The following is a 14,950-nucleotide window of genomic DNA, read 5'->3' as shown; positions in this document are numbered from 1 at the left end:
CCTCGGTTCCGGGCTCTAATCCGAGGCCGGCGCCAGCCCCACCACCTCAAGCCGTGCCGGGCTTGTGCATTATTGTCTACTGGAACCCGGCACGGGCGGGGCCCCCCGCCCGTCCCGGGGCCCCCCGCCCGTCCCGGGGCCCCCCGCCAGTCCCGGGGCCCCCCGCCCGTCCCGGGGCCTCCCGCCCGTCCCGGGGCCCCCTGCCCGTCCCGGGGCCCCCCGCCCGTCCCGGGGCCCCCTGCCCTCCGCACCTGGCCGGAGAGGAGAGGAGCGGCGCCCCCTGCCGGCCTCGCGGCGCGCAGTACCGGGACGAGCGGCGAGGCGGCCCCGGGCCGGCGGGGCCCGTTCGGCGGGAGTCGACGGACGGAGGGTGGACGGCGGCAGCACAGCGCTTCCCGGGAGACGGTCCCGGTCCACGGCTCTTTGTCGCGATGGCGACGATGCAGTTAGAGACGTCAAACGCGTTCTCCCCGCAGCCCGGGGGCCGACTGGCTGATGCAGCTCAATATTGGTGACAAAAATGCCAGAAACGGCCCAGGCGGCTGCCTCCGTGCCGGAGGTGAGGACCTGATGAGGGCTGGACCCAATCATCCGCTGTGGGGATACTGGAAACAGTTGCTAAAACTCAGCGGTCCGCGGGAGGGACCGGATGATGAGGCGAGGGTCGGAGTACGTGGGCTCTAAGGAGGAACGGATGGTGAGGCGGAAAGGGGCTAGGGAGAACGTTTCCCCAGCTGATGCCTTGTCACCCAAGGTCCACCTGAGCTGCCCGGTGCGCTGCAAAGGGAGATGGCGCTGGGAGGGTGAGAATCGGGGTTTTTGTGCGGGGACAGCACCAGGCCCTGGCGGTACAGGCACGGTGGCGCGAAGTGGGAGCAGGCTGTGCCGGGTCAAAACTGGATGCAAGCCGAGCACCCCGGCAGGAATGGCACAGTCGAGAGTCCTTCCGACCGCACACCCCAGCGGAAAGTGCAAATGCCGAAGGATGGGATTACGGGGTAAAGACCCACTCCCGGGTTTGGCTCGGGGCCAGAGGAACGCCGGACTGTCTCACGGCTGGAGCGTGAGGGGCGGTGGGCGAAAATGTGGGGCTGCGTTGAGTCCATCGAGCGAGCCTGCAGCGAGGCGAGCGCTGCCGTGCGGCATGTGCTGGGCACGCGTCACCGCCGGGCCGGCACCGCGCGGTACAGACGTGGTGGCCACGGCGGGGTTAACGCACATCCATCAGGGTAGCAAAGCTCCCCGAGACCGGCAGAGGACTCGGCAGCGCGCGGCCCCGGGGAGCCTCCGCGGTCCCCGGCAAGGGCAAGCGCTGTGGTCGGCGCGACACAGCTCGATAGAAGGGGACCGCGCCAGAACCCGGCCCGAAGCTCCGACCGGCCCCGCCGCGGCCCGGGCAGCGCCGAGAGGGGGCAGCCGTGAGGAGGGGGCGGGGTCTCCGCGCCGGCCCCGCCCCCTCCGGCTGCGCCCTGTGACGTTCGGCCCAATCAGGAGCTGCCACACGGCAGATCCGGATGCGGGGGCGGGACTTCCGGCTGCGGCCCCGGCGCTCCTTCAGCTGCCGCTCCCGGCCCCGCCGCTCTTGGATCCGCCGGACGCGCCGCTCCATCCGTCATGTCCGCACCCCGGGCCTCGCAGCCGGCCCTGCCTGCCGCGCTGCTGCTGATCCTGCTGCTCGCCCTCGGCGCTCGCGCCTCCGATGTGGTGGAGCTCACCGATGCCGATTTCGAGAGTGGCCTGGCCGAGCGCCCGGGGCTGGTGCTCGTGGAGTTCTTCGCGCCTTGGTGAGGGGCCGCTGGGGGCGGGGAGCCGGGGCCGGGGCCGGGGGGGCGGGCCGAGAGAGATACTCGGCCGATCTGACTCTCTTCCGTGCCCCTAGGTGTGGACACTGCAAGCGGTTGGCGCCGGAGTATGAGTCGGCCGCGACCCGGCTGAAAGGGATCGTACCGCTTGTGAAGGTGAGCCCAGGTTCCTGTGTTGGGCAGCGGCCAGCGACAGGACTCCTGCTCTGCAGGCCTGACGGACGTCGTTTCTTTGAGGCCTGAGAGCTCTGAAATAATTTGGAAGCTGATCCTCGCAAGGCCGCAGCCGCGCAGCTGGTGTGCAGAGGGGGTGTGAGGGCTCGCCCCAGCCGGGGAAATAGGCCTGCTCGGAGCTGTGTGACGGGGCTGAGAGCAAGCACTGTACTGCATGTACCCACGGAGGCCTGCTGACTAAGAGCTTTCTTTTTTGCCACAAAACTCGTAGAGCTTTCTCAAATCAGGGTCTCTCTTCCTTTACGGGGAGTGGCATGGACAGTTAGCACCATGGCCTCCTGGTCTGGTCAGCCTGTTTTCTTCAGGTGTTATATGAATTTTAGGACTAACAAGGAGCTGAGGAATTCTTGGTCATTGAGTGCAAGAAACTGTGCTTTCTAGTATTTTTTTTGTGTGTAGTCTGGTCGAAGTTGAAACTATTTAGTCTTTCCAGTATTTTCTCATTTTCTGGGCCTCTTACTATACTTGTGTTACCTCATTCCCCGTCTGGGCTGTCCAGCACCAGGCAGCATGTGATGGATCCCTCTAGTCCCTTGGCTGGGTTGGATGTGTTAGGGCTGGATGTCAGTCTGAGTAGCAAGGTTTCTTTTGCTTTAGGTTGACTGTACGGCAAACTCCAACACCTGTAACAAGTATGGAGTCAGTGGATATCCCACATTAAAGATTTTTCGAGATGGAGAAGAAGCAGGGACATATGATGGGCCCAGAACAGCAGGTAAGAACAGATTAGTCTGGCTTGCTGAGCTGCTGCAGGAGACAGCATGTAACAGCCAGGGATGCAGAGAAGGTTCCCACCTACACATACACCCCCCAACCCCTTACCCTCTCCAGAACTCTTTGTGCTGGCAAAGCCTGGGATGTTTATTTTCCCTTAAAGCTCTCCATTAAAGGTGAAGGTTTCTGGGTTAGCTCCTAGTTCCCAGGTTGCTAGAAAGCTCCTGTGTGAAGCTGATAGGAGCAATCCTTCAGTTCACATATTTATTCTATGGGAGATGTGTATAGATTCTGCAGAAACAATTTTTGGTTTAGGAAGCTTGAAGAATGTCTTGTGGAACTTGGTATTGATCCCTTTAATTATTTTTCTGATCTTTCAAGATGGGATTGTCAGCCATCTCAAGAAACAGGCGGGACCTGCTTCGGTGGCTCTCAGTTCTGTGGCTGAGTTTGAGAAGTTCATTGGCGATAAAGACGCTTCTGTCGTGGGTGAGTAGAGGTAGTCCATCATGAAATGAGTGTGCAGTGGGCTCTGGGAGCTTGTGTGGAAAGATCAGTGCAGTACCACAGGCTGCAGCAGAAGAAATTCCAGATGGACATGAACAAAGCCACTGCTGGTAATGAGAACAATAAAGCCCTAGAACATGTATCCAGAGGGATTTTAAAATGTTCAGCCTGGGAGATTTTCACAATTTAGTTGGACAAAGCTCTGAGCAACCTAGTTCAACTGAGGCTGGTCCCACTTGAAGTGGGAGATTGAATTTGAGGACTTCTGGGTATTCCTTCCAAAATTTTTTTTTTTTTTTTCCCCCCCCCATGGCCCTCTGGTTTTGTTGGGTCCCCTGGCACCATAGTATATGTTTTCCAAAGGTTGTTGCTTTCTTGGCTGGCTGACAACAGCTTTGGGTTACTGGAAGGTGCATTCGTTGCTCTGGTGGCATTCAAGGGCTGTTGGCATTGGGTGTGTCTGTGGTTACATGTGGCAACAACACATGGTGCAAATCAGGTGCCATCTTACAAGTAAAACTACATGAGTATTAACCAGCATTCCTAAACTTACTGTTATTAAGTGCCAGTGGCTGTTGTTGCGCAGTCACCAGTGGATGTCTGGGTATTCAGGGGATAATTGTCTTTGGCTGAATGAGCAAGTTGCGCTTCTCCTGAGTAACTTTCTACTGTTGGAAAGGAGAGGGTGCAAGAAGGTTCCAAAAAATGGGAGAAAAGCTATTGAAGTTTAAGATCTCAACATGCACTGAACGACTGGATTCAGCATTGATCCAGTGTATTATAGAGAAATGTGCTGAGAGCTGCAGAGGGTCCACAGCTGTGTTGGCTGGAGGTCATAGTCTGCCTTTCTGCTGCAGGCTTCTTTGGTGATGCATCTGGGGATGCTTATTCGGAGTTCATGAAAGCAGCCAACAGCCTCAGGGATAACTACCGCTTTGCGCACACCACCGAGGAGCAGCTGGTGCAGAAGTACAGGGAGGATGGAGAGTAAGTTACTTAATAAAAGATTTCTCATTATTGAGGCATTTGGAACAAATTCATGGATTCAGGTTAAATGGTTTCAGTTTCTAAACATAGCTTAAGGTCTGGTTTCTTCCCCAGCTGACAGTGGTGTCTCTTTTGAATTGGAATAGAAAGGTGTAAATGGTTACAGGCTCTGAAGCATTCATGTCTGCCTCTGGGTGGAAAGTATCTCAACAGAGACATTTTGTTTCCATGTTTGTTGTTATAGTGAGAATTTTGTTTCTCATTGTGGCCTGTCTGAATCATGGAGAAGGCTCTGACAGGTACCCCTAATGCACTAGTGCCACCAAGAAACTACACCGTTGTCTGAGCTATAAATGAGTGACTGGGGATTGCCACTGGAGAGTGGGTTTTTGCCTCATCTGGCTGCTGTCGTTGGATCCCCAGGGACACGTTGAACTAATTCACAGCACATGCTTCCCCACAGAGGTATAGTCTTATTCCGTCCTCCACGCCTGACCAACAAGTTTGAGGAGAGCTCTATCAAGTATCCAGAAGACAAAATCACCAGTGGAAAGATCAAGAAATTCATCCAGGAGAACATGTGAGTTATTCCTCACCAGCAAATGTGACAGACTGGCCCCAGTTGGTTTTGTCCCTGTCAGAGCTTGTTTTTTTTCATTGCTTCGTGCTGCATGTCTTGGCACTGCTTCCCTTTAGAGATACCTTCTTGAAATCCTGACCTGGCTGCTGGCATGCATTCTCCATAATCTAACCATGATTCTGTTTAAAAACCGAACCTGGGACAACTGCTAACTTTGGCCTTACTTGGGTCAGCTCTAGCCACTGATGTGGCTGGAGATAGACATTTGACTCAGAATAACCTGGTACAGGAATGAGTAAAGTGTTTCTTTCCGAGGCCTGATTGATCACTGGCATTTAACTCGCAGGTGGGGAGTGAGTGTGCTGTGTCAAGCTTGTTCTGGTGTCATGGACTCTGCTAATACCTCTCTCGTTGACAGCTTTGGCATCTGCCCACACATGACTGAAGACAACAAAGACTTGATCCAGGGCAAGGACTTGCTGGTGGCGTACTACGACGTTGACTATGAGAAGAACGCAAAGGGATCCAACTACTGGCGCAACAGGTGGGAGTGGTGGGGGGTAAATCAGCCTTGTGCTGTTCCTGCCTTGCTGCAGTTCCATAGCTTGGGTGACAATCCTCTGAAATGCTGTGTGACTGCTTTTGGATCCCCAGTCCTTAGGATCTTAGACCTTACCCACAAACTGCCTCACTGCTGTGGTGTGCAATTCTGCCCTTCATGCCTGAGACCCTGGGGTCACACAGGTGGAGGATGGAAACACACAACGCTTGCCTCAGTCACCACAGACACAAGCTTACTGGTCAGCTTCTCAGCACCGTTTCTACAGGGCTTGGCTCTGAAGAGCATGTTGTGCCACTGAATGCCTAGTCCGACGTGCATGTCATCATGAAGGGTGTTACATAATGTGGAAGAAAATGTTCAAAGAAATAATGTTTTGTGCTTTTGTTTGTTATTTTTCCCCTCAGAGTTATGATGATTGCAAAGAAGTTCTTGGATGCTGGCCACAAACTGTCTTACGCTGTTGCTAGTCGGAAAACCTTTGGCCATGAGCTTTCTGAGTTTGGTCTGGACAGCAGTGTGGGTGAGGCCCCTGTCGTTGCCATCAGAACTGCCAAAGGAGATAAATACGTCATGCAAGAAGAGTTCTCGTGAGTTCTTGAACTTGGTGGTAATGGGTCTCACTCGATGGACTTTTGTCTAGAGGTCTCTGACCAGGTGATACTTTGTTAGCTTCGAGGAAACAGGGGAGCCGAATGTTCCAGTTGGAGGAAGTAATTGCTGGGTCAAAATGGCTCCTGCTCTCTAGAAAGCTTGCAGCCCGTCCTGTTACACAAAAGGAAAGAATTTAATTCAAGATACTGAAATGTCTGGGTAGGAATGAGGGTGCAGTAAAGGGCAGAAGAATTAGTTGTACCTTTCATTTGGAAAAAAATACCTGAGGGATGCTGGTAGACCTAAAACTTTGAATGGGCTGTGCACACAGCCTCCTGTCAGAGCTCTTTAGGACATCGTTGTACTTGTTCTGGGGTCTACTTAGCCAGCCCCAGACTGGTGCTGTCAGAGATGAAGGTGACATCTGTTGTGTGGGTGGAAGGAGCTTAAATAAGCCTTGAAAGTTTCCCCCTCTCATCCTGTGTGTGTGATGATGGCTGTAACATCACTTTTCTTTTCAGCCGTGATGGAAAGGCTTTGGAGAGATTCCTGCAAGATTACTTTGATGGAAACTTGAAAAAATACCTGAAGTCAGAGCCTGTCCCTGAAAGCAATGATGGCCCTGTAAAGGTGAGTGCTGCTTATGGCTGCAGAGACACTGTTCAGCAGCAGCTTCCTGTGCCTGTGTGACATGCTGGGAGTGTGGCATGGTGGCAGCTCAAGAGGCCTCTGTGGTGATAGACAGAGGAATTACTCGCTCCCTTGTTCTGCTGCAGCTTTCTGAGGCGAGGGAGACATGCAGCTTGCAATTTGGGTTCTACTTTTTTCTCTAGCATGATAACTGCTGCTTGGCTACAGCAGTTTGTGAGTGCAGCAGCATCCAGATTTCCAGGGATTATGCAAAGGTCTGCCGCCCTCTTGGCGTTGCTCGCTCCTTCATGGCACGGTCTTCCTGTTAGTTGTGACAGCACTGTTTTAGGGATCTCCCCATTTATCTCATCATTGGGATCTGGTATAATGCTTGCCTTTCACCCTCCCAGGCAGCTCTGCCCTGAGTAAGAGCATTCCCTGGTCTGGCCTTTTGCTGAGAGGCTTACTCAGGAGTGTGAGTCATGGGATTCGCAGATGCTTTTGGAGGGATGGGGATGGCCTCAGCCAGTCCTGCCAGGCCAATTGCTTGCTGGGATTAAAAGGAAACGGCGTTATCTTCCTGTGAGGGGACCACATGCAGATCTCACTTGGAGGTAGTTTTGGTTACTTATGGCAGGTTTTTACCTGCATGGTGCAGATGAGGAGTGCTGTGTTTGGTTCTGCTGCTTGCTGTGCAGGTGTGGGAGACCCAGGCTTGGGTGGGTTGTGTGGACCATGTCATGTCACTGCTTCATCTCTGACTTGGAAGGAACTAACTAGTGTGATCAACCCTTATAGGTGGTGGTGGCTGAGAACTTTGATGAAATTGTTAATGCAGAAGACAAAGATGTCCTGATAGAGTTCTATGCACCGTGGTGTGGCCACTGCAAGAATCTGGAGCCCAAATACAAAGAATTGGGGGAGAAGGTAAATCTGAGACTTGAAAATGTGTACTAGAATTTTGCAGCACTAAATGATCCTGGAGGTTCTTCCTAACCTCTGTGATAATGGGGCATAATGGTGCCTTCCTGAGGACTACAAATCTTGGTCTGTATGGAGTGCAGATATCTTGCAGCAGGATTTGTGGTAGCAACCACATTGGTATATTTAGTCTGTGTTCTTGGCTAGGGCACAGGAATATTCCCTGATTCAGTTGCTGGCCTCAACTGCCCAAGTTTCTTTTTGGGTCTTTTCCCTCTGTGTGATAATGTCCCATGTAGGGAGGGTTGGTGAAGTGGCATTCCCTGTGCACTGTCCTCTGACACCACTGTCCCAGATCATGCTGACTGCTGGGTTCCTGGATCTTGGAATTGGTTACTGATGGGTTCTTTCTACCCACAGCTCAGCAAAGATCCCAATATCATCATTGCCAAAATGGACGCTACAGCCAATGATGTGCCTTCTCCATATGAAGTCCGAGGGTAGGTCTGACTGCTGTGACACCACATGTTGGTGCATGAGTCTGTTTCTGTCTGGCCTCAGGCCCAGCACTGAGGAGCTGAAAGAGCCTCACGGGGAAGGGTGTGAGGGTTGCTGGGCAATAGCTAGGTGACTGCTGGGCAGTGGCTTGATATGAAGAAATGAAGATATGAAGAAATCAAGAGTGAAAACAAAATACACTGATCTGCCTGGCTTTTCCAGGACTCTGGTGTCCTGGCTCTGATGGCAGTGTGAAAGCAAATCTTGGCTTGCTCTTCCAAAAGCAGTTCAACTAGCAAACTTGAACTTGTGAGTTCAGCCAGATCTGTGGATGTAGCTGGGCTCTTGACGGCCACACCTGGTGCCTCAGAGCCACTGAAACTGTGCCATGTTAAACCCGGGCAGTGTGGTGAGCGAGTCCCATCAGCTGGGGCTGGTCTGATAGAAATCAGAGCGTCTCGGGAGCTCATGTGTTTCTTTTCTCTCTCCAGTTTCCCCACCATCTATTTTGCTCCAGCTGGCAAGAAGCAGAGTCCAAAGAAGTATGAGGTGAGTATTTTGCTGGTTTTGATGTTTTGTAGAGAAGTGAAGAGCATTCAGGTGTTCTAATTGTACTCAAGCTTCTTTGGAGTTGGGGGTGCACTGTGTCCTGGGGAACGCACCTGATGGTACTTGATAGGAGCATTGTACTTTGTGCTGCAGGCCCTGGGGAGAACTCTGCTTGCAGTCACCTGGGTCTCCTGCCAGGCACCTGAACCCCCCTTCAGGAGAGGGGAAGCCCATGCTGTGTACAGGTCTTGCCTGACTGTCATTTGCTTTCTGCAGGGGGGCAGAGAAGTGAGTGACTTCATCAGCTACCTAAAGCGGGAGGCAACCAACACTCCTGTACTGCAGGAGGAAGAGAAATCCAAGAAATCCAAGAAGAAGGTGAAGGAGGATTTGTAAAGTACCTACTTGCCACCTTGTCAGGATGAGCTCTGTGTGAATTGGGGAAGCACTGGTCAGACTGGGGCCAGTTCTGGGCTGTGGAGAGCCAGTGGCCATGCGGGCCGAGGAGCCCCAGCTGCTGTATCTAGTAATGTTTATTTTCCTGCCGTCTCTTAGCTGCACTGTTGTGGGGCTTCCCAGGTTTGTTTTGTGGTTTGGGAGGGGGTGGGGGTACAGTTATTTTCTAATTTTTTTTGTACATTTGGAGAAGTGAAAAAATAAAATGACCCCCTTAAGACCAAGTGTCCCTGTCCTGGGGCAACCTGTCAGACCTAACAATGGGATCCTGCTCTTCATAGGCAGTAGTTTCCTGCTGCAAGTTGTTCCCTGCAGTGAGCCCTTATAGCCACTGAGTTCAGCCTTTAACCCATTCTCTTGCCTCAGCTGCCAGAGCCCCTCCAGAATTTAGCAGCAACAGCTGTCCCAATGTGTTGGGCTTCAGGTACTGCATTTACAGATGTTTTGGGGGGGGGACTGTGGTCACAAGTGCCTTTGCTGTGTGCTGCCCTACCAAGTTCAAAGGTACATAATGTTCACTATGACTGTTGGATTGCAGCTGTGCAGGCACGTGGAGCAGGCTGGCAAGGGCCTCACTTGCAGCAGCAATAAATCAGCTTTGAAGCTGCTGCAGGAGTAGTCAGGTGTAGGGGAGGAATGTTACTACCTACAGCCTCTACCCAAACACAGGCAGGGCCTGTGGTGCTCTGCTGTGGTGAGGGTGGATAAGACCAGTTAATTATTCCTTCTCATGCTAAGAAACAGGCTGGAAGCTGTGGGTCTCTCTTCAGGAGGGGTAGGAGTATACCATGTGGTGTGGGCTGTGACTGATTATCTGAGGGTGTTCTGCTTTCTTTTGGGAAGGGCAGGAAAGAGATGTTGCCCTGGTTCTGGGTTCCTGGACTACATGCAAGTTGAAGTGAGGGTCAGCACACTCAAAGTATGCTGCATGGCAGCAGTTACCATGGCAAGAGGCAGAACTTGCTTTCTCTGTGGATTCCTCCCCCACAACTCAAAGCTTGGGTATCTTATGTTTTGCTGCTGGAATTCTCCAGGTACAGTAGCTCATACGAGGCTTAGTGTGTAGTTCTTTGACTACAGTAGCTGTGCAGTACAACAATTTCTTTCCCAGCTCCATTAGTATCTCAAATCACATCTCCCTTCTGTGCTCTGGTGTAGTGGCAGGTGCTTTGTCCCCTAATGCATGCAGATGTCGAGGCACCTTTGGAGGAGCATTAGATATCCAGTGGTCCCTGCACAGACTGGCAGGAGTCCTGCACCTGGCTGTGGGCTCCCGGCACTGCTGCAAGGAAAAGGAACACTGACAAGCTCCACTGACAGCTGACAGTTACCCACATAACACCAAACTGGAGTGCGCCTTCCTTGGTGGGCAGGGCTGTGCCCTCCATCAGGCCAAGCAGAGCCTGGGAAGTTTCTCTGATCCTGGCTTTGCTCCCTGGTCTGTGACTGTTGACCTGGTAGCAGCTGGGGTACTGAACACAGGTAAAACTTCATCATGTTTGGCCCAGAGCAGCACTGCTGGTGCTCAGGGCAGCCTGGGTGAGTTAGCACAGGCCAGGGGAAGCTTTCTGCCAGGAGGGATGGAGGATGAGGAAGGGTTGTGCTGGTGGCTGCCCAGATGTCCCTCACTGTGCTGCAGCTGCCCTGCGGGTACTGAGCTTCAATTGAGGAGAAAAACATCTAAGGAAGGATTTTATATTTGTTGCCTGGAATTATTGGCAAACAGGATGGCTACAGACCTCGCTTTCAGTGAGACCTGCATAGAGAGCTGGTCCTGTGTAAGAGGGAAGCCACCACCCAAAGTAGCACATTCTCCCAAGCTGGCTCAGGCCTTAGCAGATCAGATGTTTATTTCTGCCTCTCCCCCTGCAGCCATGGCCCTCCAGGGAGCAGGGAATGACCTGACCCCAGGTGCTTCAGGGCAGCTGGAGCATCTGGCACTGCTTCAGACAGGTCGCGCAAGGAAAGAACTGCAGCAGCATTTTGCCCAGGAGGTCCCACTTCTTTCAAACTGTAGAATCAGGCTTTTGATGTGAGACAGCTTTGGATGGAGATACTCACAGTGGTTCTTCTGCTGCTAGCTGGGATAAGCCAGACGCCCAGCCCGCAGCCTCGGTACCGGAGATGCCCGGCCACGGCATTGCCCATAACGTGTGACGGCGGCGGGCGGGCGGTCCCGAGGGGCAGCGGGCGGTCCCGAGGGGCAGCGGGCGGTCCCGAGGGGCAGCGGGCGGTCCCGAGGGGCAGCGGGCGGTCCCGAGGGGCAGCGGGCGGTCCCGAGGGGGCAGCGGGCGGTCCCGAGGGGCAGCGGGCGGTCCCGAGGGGCAGCGGGAGCCCCGTGGCCGGGCTCGCCCTGGGCCAGCTATTTTTGCCGCCGGCCCGGACTAATCCCCTGAGCCGCTTCCCGGCATTAGGTAACGGCGCGGCGGCATGCGCTCCACGGTGTCCCTCGGCAGTCGGGGCGCGGCGGGACCGGCGGCGACACGCCCGGTGCGGGCTGGGTGCCGTGGGCACCCGCCGCCGAGCCCCGGGCGGGCCCGGACCGAGGCCAGCAGGTAGCGGCGGGCGGCGAGGCGGGCCGGGGGCGGACATGCCGGGGCCGTCGCCCGGCGGCTCCCCGGAGAGAGAAACAGGCGGGAGGCCGCGGGGGCCCGGCAGGGACCGGCGGGTGCGGTTCCGTCTGCCTCACACCGCCATCGCGGTGCCGTCGGTGTGCGAGGAGGAGCGGCCCTTCTACCGGCGGCTGGAGGCGCTGGCAGTGCCGGGGCCCGGCGGCTTCGGGCCTCTCTTTGCTTCCGACGGTTGGAGCGACTTGACGGGTGAGCGCCGGCGGGCGGCCCAGACTAGGACAGCCGGTACCGGGGAGAGTCGGGCAAGGGGTGCCAATTTCGGGGCTCCCGGCTTGTCTCTGAACGCCTCCTCCCCCGCAGAGGACCGGCTGCTGCGGAAGCGCGTGGTGCGGGCCGGGCCGGGCGGGCCGCGGCCGTTGCCGGGCCAGGAGGTGTCGGTGAAGGTGCTGGGCGCCCTGGAGGACGGCGGGCTGGTAGAGCGGGACCCGCGGCTCATCTTCGTTCCGGGTCACGGGGACGTCGTGCAGGTGAGCCCGAACCGGTGCGCGGTTCAGTGCCGTGCGGACTCAGCGCCGCCCGGGGCTCCGACTCTCCAGCCCCACCGTGCCCGTCCACAGGCTCTGGAGCTGGGCGTCCCCACCATGCAGCCCGGGGAGGTTTCCTTCTTCCTCGCCGCTTTCCCCTACGCCTATGGCCGCCCGGGCAGGTAGGGCGGGCGGGCAGGGAGACCGAGCAGACGGGGATTGGAGCAGGCAGGGGGCGGGAGGGCAGACGGACTGAGGCGAGCAGATCACAGGGACAGGCGAGGACAAGAAGACCAGAGCCGGTGGGGCCGGCAGGGCAGGGGACAGCAGAGGCGGGCAGGGATCGGGGACAGCCAGCGCTGTACCAGCAGGGAGCCCGACGTGCCTCCCGAGGCGCCGCTGCTGTTCGAGGTGACGCTGCTAGAGGTGCGGGACGATCCCGACCTGCAGTCGCTGCCGCCCGCCGACCGCCTGCGCCTGGGCTCGCAGCGCCGGGAGCGGGGCAACTTCCACTTCGCGCGGGCTGACTTCACGGCGGCGCTGCGATCGTACCGGCTGTCCCTACGCGCCCTGGACGGCCCCACCACCGGTGAGACCGGGCGGGAGGGAGGGCCCGGGTCTGTGGGGCTGGGGCGCTGAAGCCGCCACTCGCCTCGCAGCTCCGCCTGGGCCCGAGGAGGAAGAGGAGCTGCGGGAGCAGCGCGTGAAGTGCCTCAACAACTGCGCGGCCGCCGAGTTGAAACTGGGGCGGGCGGAGGAGGCGCTGGCGGCCTGCGAGGCGGCCCTGCGGATCAGCCCCGACAACGGTCGGGCGTTGCTCCGGCGCGGACAGGTGGGACTCGTATTGCCCCACACCACCCCGCTCCCCTCAGCCCGGCCGCCCAGCTACGCTCCGCTCCTCTCCCCGCAGCTGCTGGCAGAGCAGGGCCGGGACGCAGAGGCGGTGGTGGTCCTGAAGAGAGCTCTGGAGCTGGACCCGGCCAACAAGGTGTGTGAGGCGGGGTGCGAGGGCAGGCGGTGGTCCTACGGTACCTGGTACCAGGAGCGATAAGGAGGGAGAGGATCCCGCAGGAGTCGGTGCTGGGATGGTCGGGTGTCCTACCGCAGCCGCCCCTCGCCCGCAGGTGATCCACACCGAACTCTCACGGCTGGCGAAGCGCAAGAGCCTCCCATCCAACGACGCCCCGCAGAATCCCCGCCACGACCCGATGCCGCTGCCGAGCCCTGCGTGCGTAGGCGAATCGAACTGCGAAGGGACGGATGCCCGTCCCGCACCCTCTTGGCGCGGACAGCGCTTACAGTCTTCCCTTCCCGTAGATCCCCCGCGCCGCCCGCGGCGGAAGGAGCGATCTGAGCGGCCCCGCAGCGCTCCAGAGCCTGACCGAGGAGATAGAAGAGCTCTCGTACCGTCCTTCCCGCATCGCCCCACACTCCCTGGGGCGGAGAACTCTGCGGGAGGAGGGCTGAGGGAGGAGCGGGACGGCGCCCCGCGCCCCAGCCCCCGTCCCGCACCGTCCGCATCACTCTCCCCCTTGGCAGAGCTGCCCGCACGCCTCATGACGTCACGCCGGGGGGCGGTTCTCCCACGCCACGCATCCTGTCGCGCGGGGGCGGCTGCGGCGCTTGCGCCCAACCTTCCGGCTTTTTCGCCCCCGCCGGCAGAAGGGAGGCCATAGCCCCCGGCCAATCAGGCGGGGCCTTGCCGGAGAGACGCACCAATGGGAGTGCAGCGGGGGGACGGATCGGCGCAATGATTGGCTGTGGCATCCCTTAAAGCACGGCGCGGGGCGGGGCGTGGGGGGGGGTCAGTGCGGGACGTGGCGGTGGAGTGGAGGTGGGAGGGAGCGGCGCCATGACCCGTGAGTCGGGGGGGGCAAGGAAAGCAAGAAAGGGGGCTGGGGTTGGGTTGACGCGTACAGTGGGCCGGGGTGGTGGTGGGGGGCCTTTCTGGGACCCAGGAGTGCGGTGGGGCCGGGGTCAGGGGCCATGCCCCATGATCCGCCGCTGCGCAGGGACCCGCCCTGCGGGCAGTGGTTAGCCGGGGTGTGGGGGGTCGCTCCGCGGCCCGCAAGCGGGACCGGGCCGCGCTGAGGCGGCCGCGCCGTGGCAGGCGGAAACCAGCGCGAACTGGCGCGGCAGAAGAATCTGAAGAAGCAGAGCGACTCGGGCAAGGGCAAGCGGCGGGACGACGGGCTCTCGGCTGCCGCCCGCAAGCAGAGGTGAGCGCCGGGCCGGCCCCGCCGGCTTCCCCCGCCCCGCTCCCTGCTCCCGCCCCGCGGCGGTGCCGGCCCCGCCGCCAGCCCCGCCGCGCTCCCCGCAGGGACTCGGAGATCATGCAGCAGAAGCAGAAGAAGGCCGACGAGAAGAAGGAAGGCAACAAGTAGCGGGCGGCCGTGCCGGGCCGCCGCCCCAGGGCCGGTCCCGCCGTCAGGATGCCCCGCGCCGCCCCAGGCCGGGTCCCGTCGGGACCCCCGGCATCGCCCCGCGCCCTGCGGCGCCGTCCCCTATTAAAGTAGCTGTGGAGCCCTGCACGCTGCGTCTGCTCGTCCGTGCGCCGGGCGCGGGGTGGGCGAGCATGGGTGGTGCTGGCGGAGCAGTAGCTTCCGCGGAGAGGAGGACCGAGCGCGGCCGTGGCTGAGACAAGCGGCGGCATCTTGACGGTGAGGAACAAAGGTGGGGTCGGGCCTGGGCGGTCTTTGGGGCAGCACCCGAGGATCAGCGCGGGGGCTGAGGGCCGGACGCCCCGGGGCGGGTGGAAGAGCTAGGAGCCTCGAGGAACGAAGCTGGAAGGCATGGCGCTGGAGCGGACCGGGGCGCAGCCGGGG

At 58.2% G+C, this 14,950-nt stretch overlaps 3 protein-coding genes across 3 annotated transcripts; all 3 read left to right on the top strand.

The window, feature by feature from the left end:
* The first annotated feature begins 1,531 nt into the window (after nucleotides 1–1,531).
* Nucleotides 1,532–9,255, top strand: PDIA3 (protein disulfide isomerase family A member 3). Its single transcript, XM_040077339.2, has 13 exons — nucleotides 1,532–1,784; nucleotides 1,880–1,958; nucleotides 2,634–2,751; nucleotides 3,132–3,239; nucleotides 4,115–4,244; nucleotides 4,708–4,824; nucleotides 5,243–5,368; nucleotides 5,791–5,973; nucleotides 6,499–6,607; nucleotides 7,406–7,534; nucleotides 7,949–8,028; nucleotides 8,518–8,575; nucleotides 8,852–9,255. The coding sequence occupies exons 1-13, from the start codon at nucleotides 1,615–1,617 to the stop codon at nucleotides 8,969–8,971; spliced, it is 1,527 nt and encodes a 508-aa protein (XP_039933273.1). The 5' UTR covers nucleotides 1,532–1,614; the 3' UTR covers nucleotides 8,972–9,255.
* Nucleotides 9,256–11,621: 2,366 nt separating this feature from the next.
* On the top strand, nucleotides 11,622–13,806 carry LOC120758679 (peptidyl-prolyl cis-trans isomerase FKBP8-like). The gene is made up of 7 exons (XM_040077223.1): nucleotides 11,622–11,850; nucleotides 11,962–12,307; nucleotides 12,497–12,714; nucleotides 12,785–12,957; nucleotides 13,036–13,113; nucleotides 13,250–13,353; nucleotides 13,443–13,806. Exons 1-7 carry the CDS (start codon nucleotides 11,622–11,624, stop codon nucleotides 13,477–13,479), a joined length of 1,185 nt encoding a protein of 394 aa, XP_039933157.1. The 3' UTR covers nucleotides 13,480–13,806.
* Nucleotides 13,807–13,931: 125 nt separating this feature from the next.
* On the top strand, nucleotides 13,932–14,656 carry SERF2 (small EDRK-rich factor 2). The gene is made up of 3 exons (XM_040077222.2): nucleotides 13,932–13,984; nucleotides 14,236–14,344; nucleotides 14,446–14,656. Exons 1-3 carry the CDS (start codon nucleotides 13,978–13,980, stop codon nucleotides 14,507–14,509), a joined length of 180 nt encoding a protein of 59 aa, XP_039933156.1. The 5' UTR covers nucleotides 13,932–13,977; the 3' UTR covers nucleotides 14,510–14,656.
* The last annotated feature ends 294 nt before the right edge of the window (nucleotides 14,657–14,950 follow it).

Source organism: Hirundo rustica, chromosome 13 (genome assembly GCF_015227805.2).
Source record: "Hirundo rustica isolate bHirRus1 chromosome 13, bHirRus1.pri.v3, whole genome shotgun sequence".
Taxonomy (NCBI): Eukaryota; Metazoa; Chordata; class Aves; order Passeriformes; family Hirundinidae; genus Hirundo; species Hirundo rustica.
This window is presented reverse-complemented; position numbering and strand designations above follow the sequence as displayed.

Excerpts from the sequence above, each read along its gene's own strand:
- LOC120758679 (XM_040077223.1), top strand. The coding sequence starts at position 11,622 with ATGCCGGGGCCGTCGCCCGGCGGCTCCCCGGAGAGAGAAACAGGCGGG. Across the intron at positions 12,715-12,784 it reads CCTGGACGGCCCCACCACCG|CTCCGCCTGGGCCCGAGGAG; the intron begins GTGAGACCGGGC and ends CTCGCCTCGCAG. Across the intron at positions 13,114-13,249 it reads AGCTGGACCCGGCCAACAAG|GTGATCCACACCGAACTCTC; the intron begins GTGTGTGAGGCG and ends CCTCGCCCGCAG.
- SERF2 (XM_040077222.2), top strand. Across the intron at positions 14,345-14,445 it reads GCTGCCGCCCGCAAGCAGAG|GGACTCGGAGATCATGCAGC; the intron begins GTGAGCGCCGGG and ends CGCTCCCCGCAG.
- PDIA3 (XM_040077339.2), top strand. The coding sequence starts at position 1,615 with ATGTCCGCACCCCGGGCCTCGCAGCCGGCCCTGCCTGCCGCGCTGCTG. Across the intron at positions 5,369-5,790 it reads TCCAACTACTGGCGCAACAG|AGTTATGATGATTGCAAAGA; the intron begins GTGGGAGTGGTG and ends TTTTCCCCTCAG. Across the intron at positions 6,608-7,405 it reads GCAATGATGGCCCTGTAAAG|GTGGTGGTGGCTGAGAACTT; the intron begins GTGAGTGCTGCT and ends CAACCCTTATAG.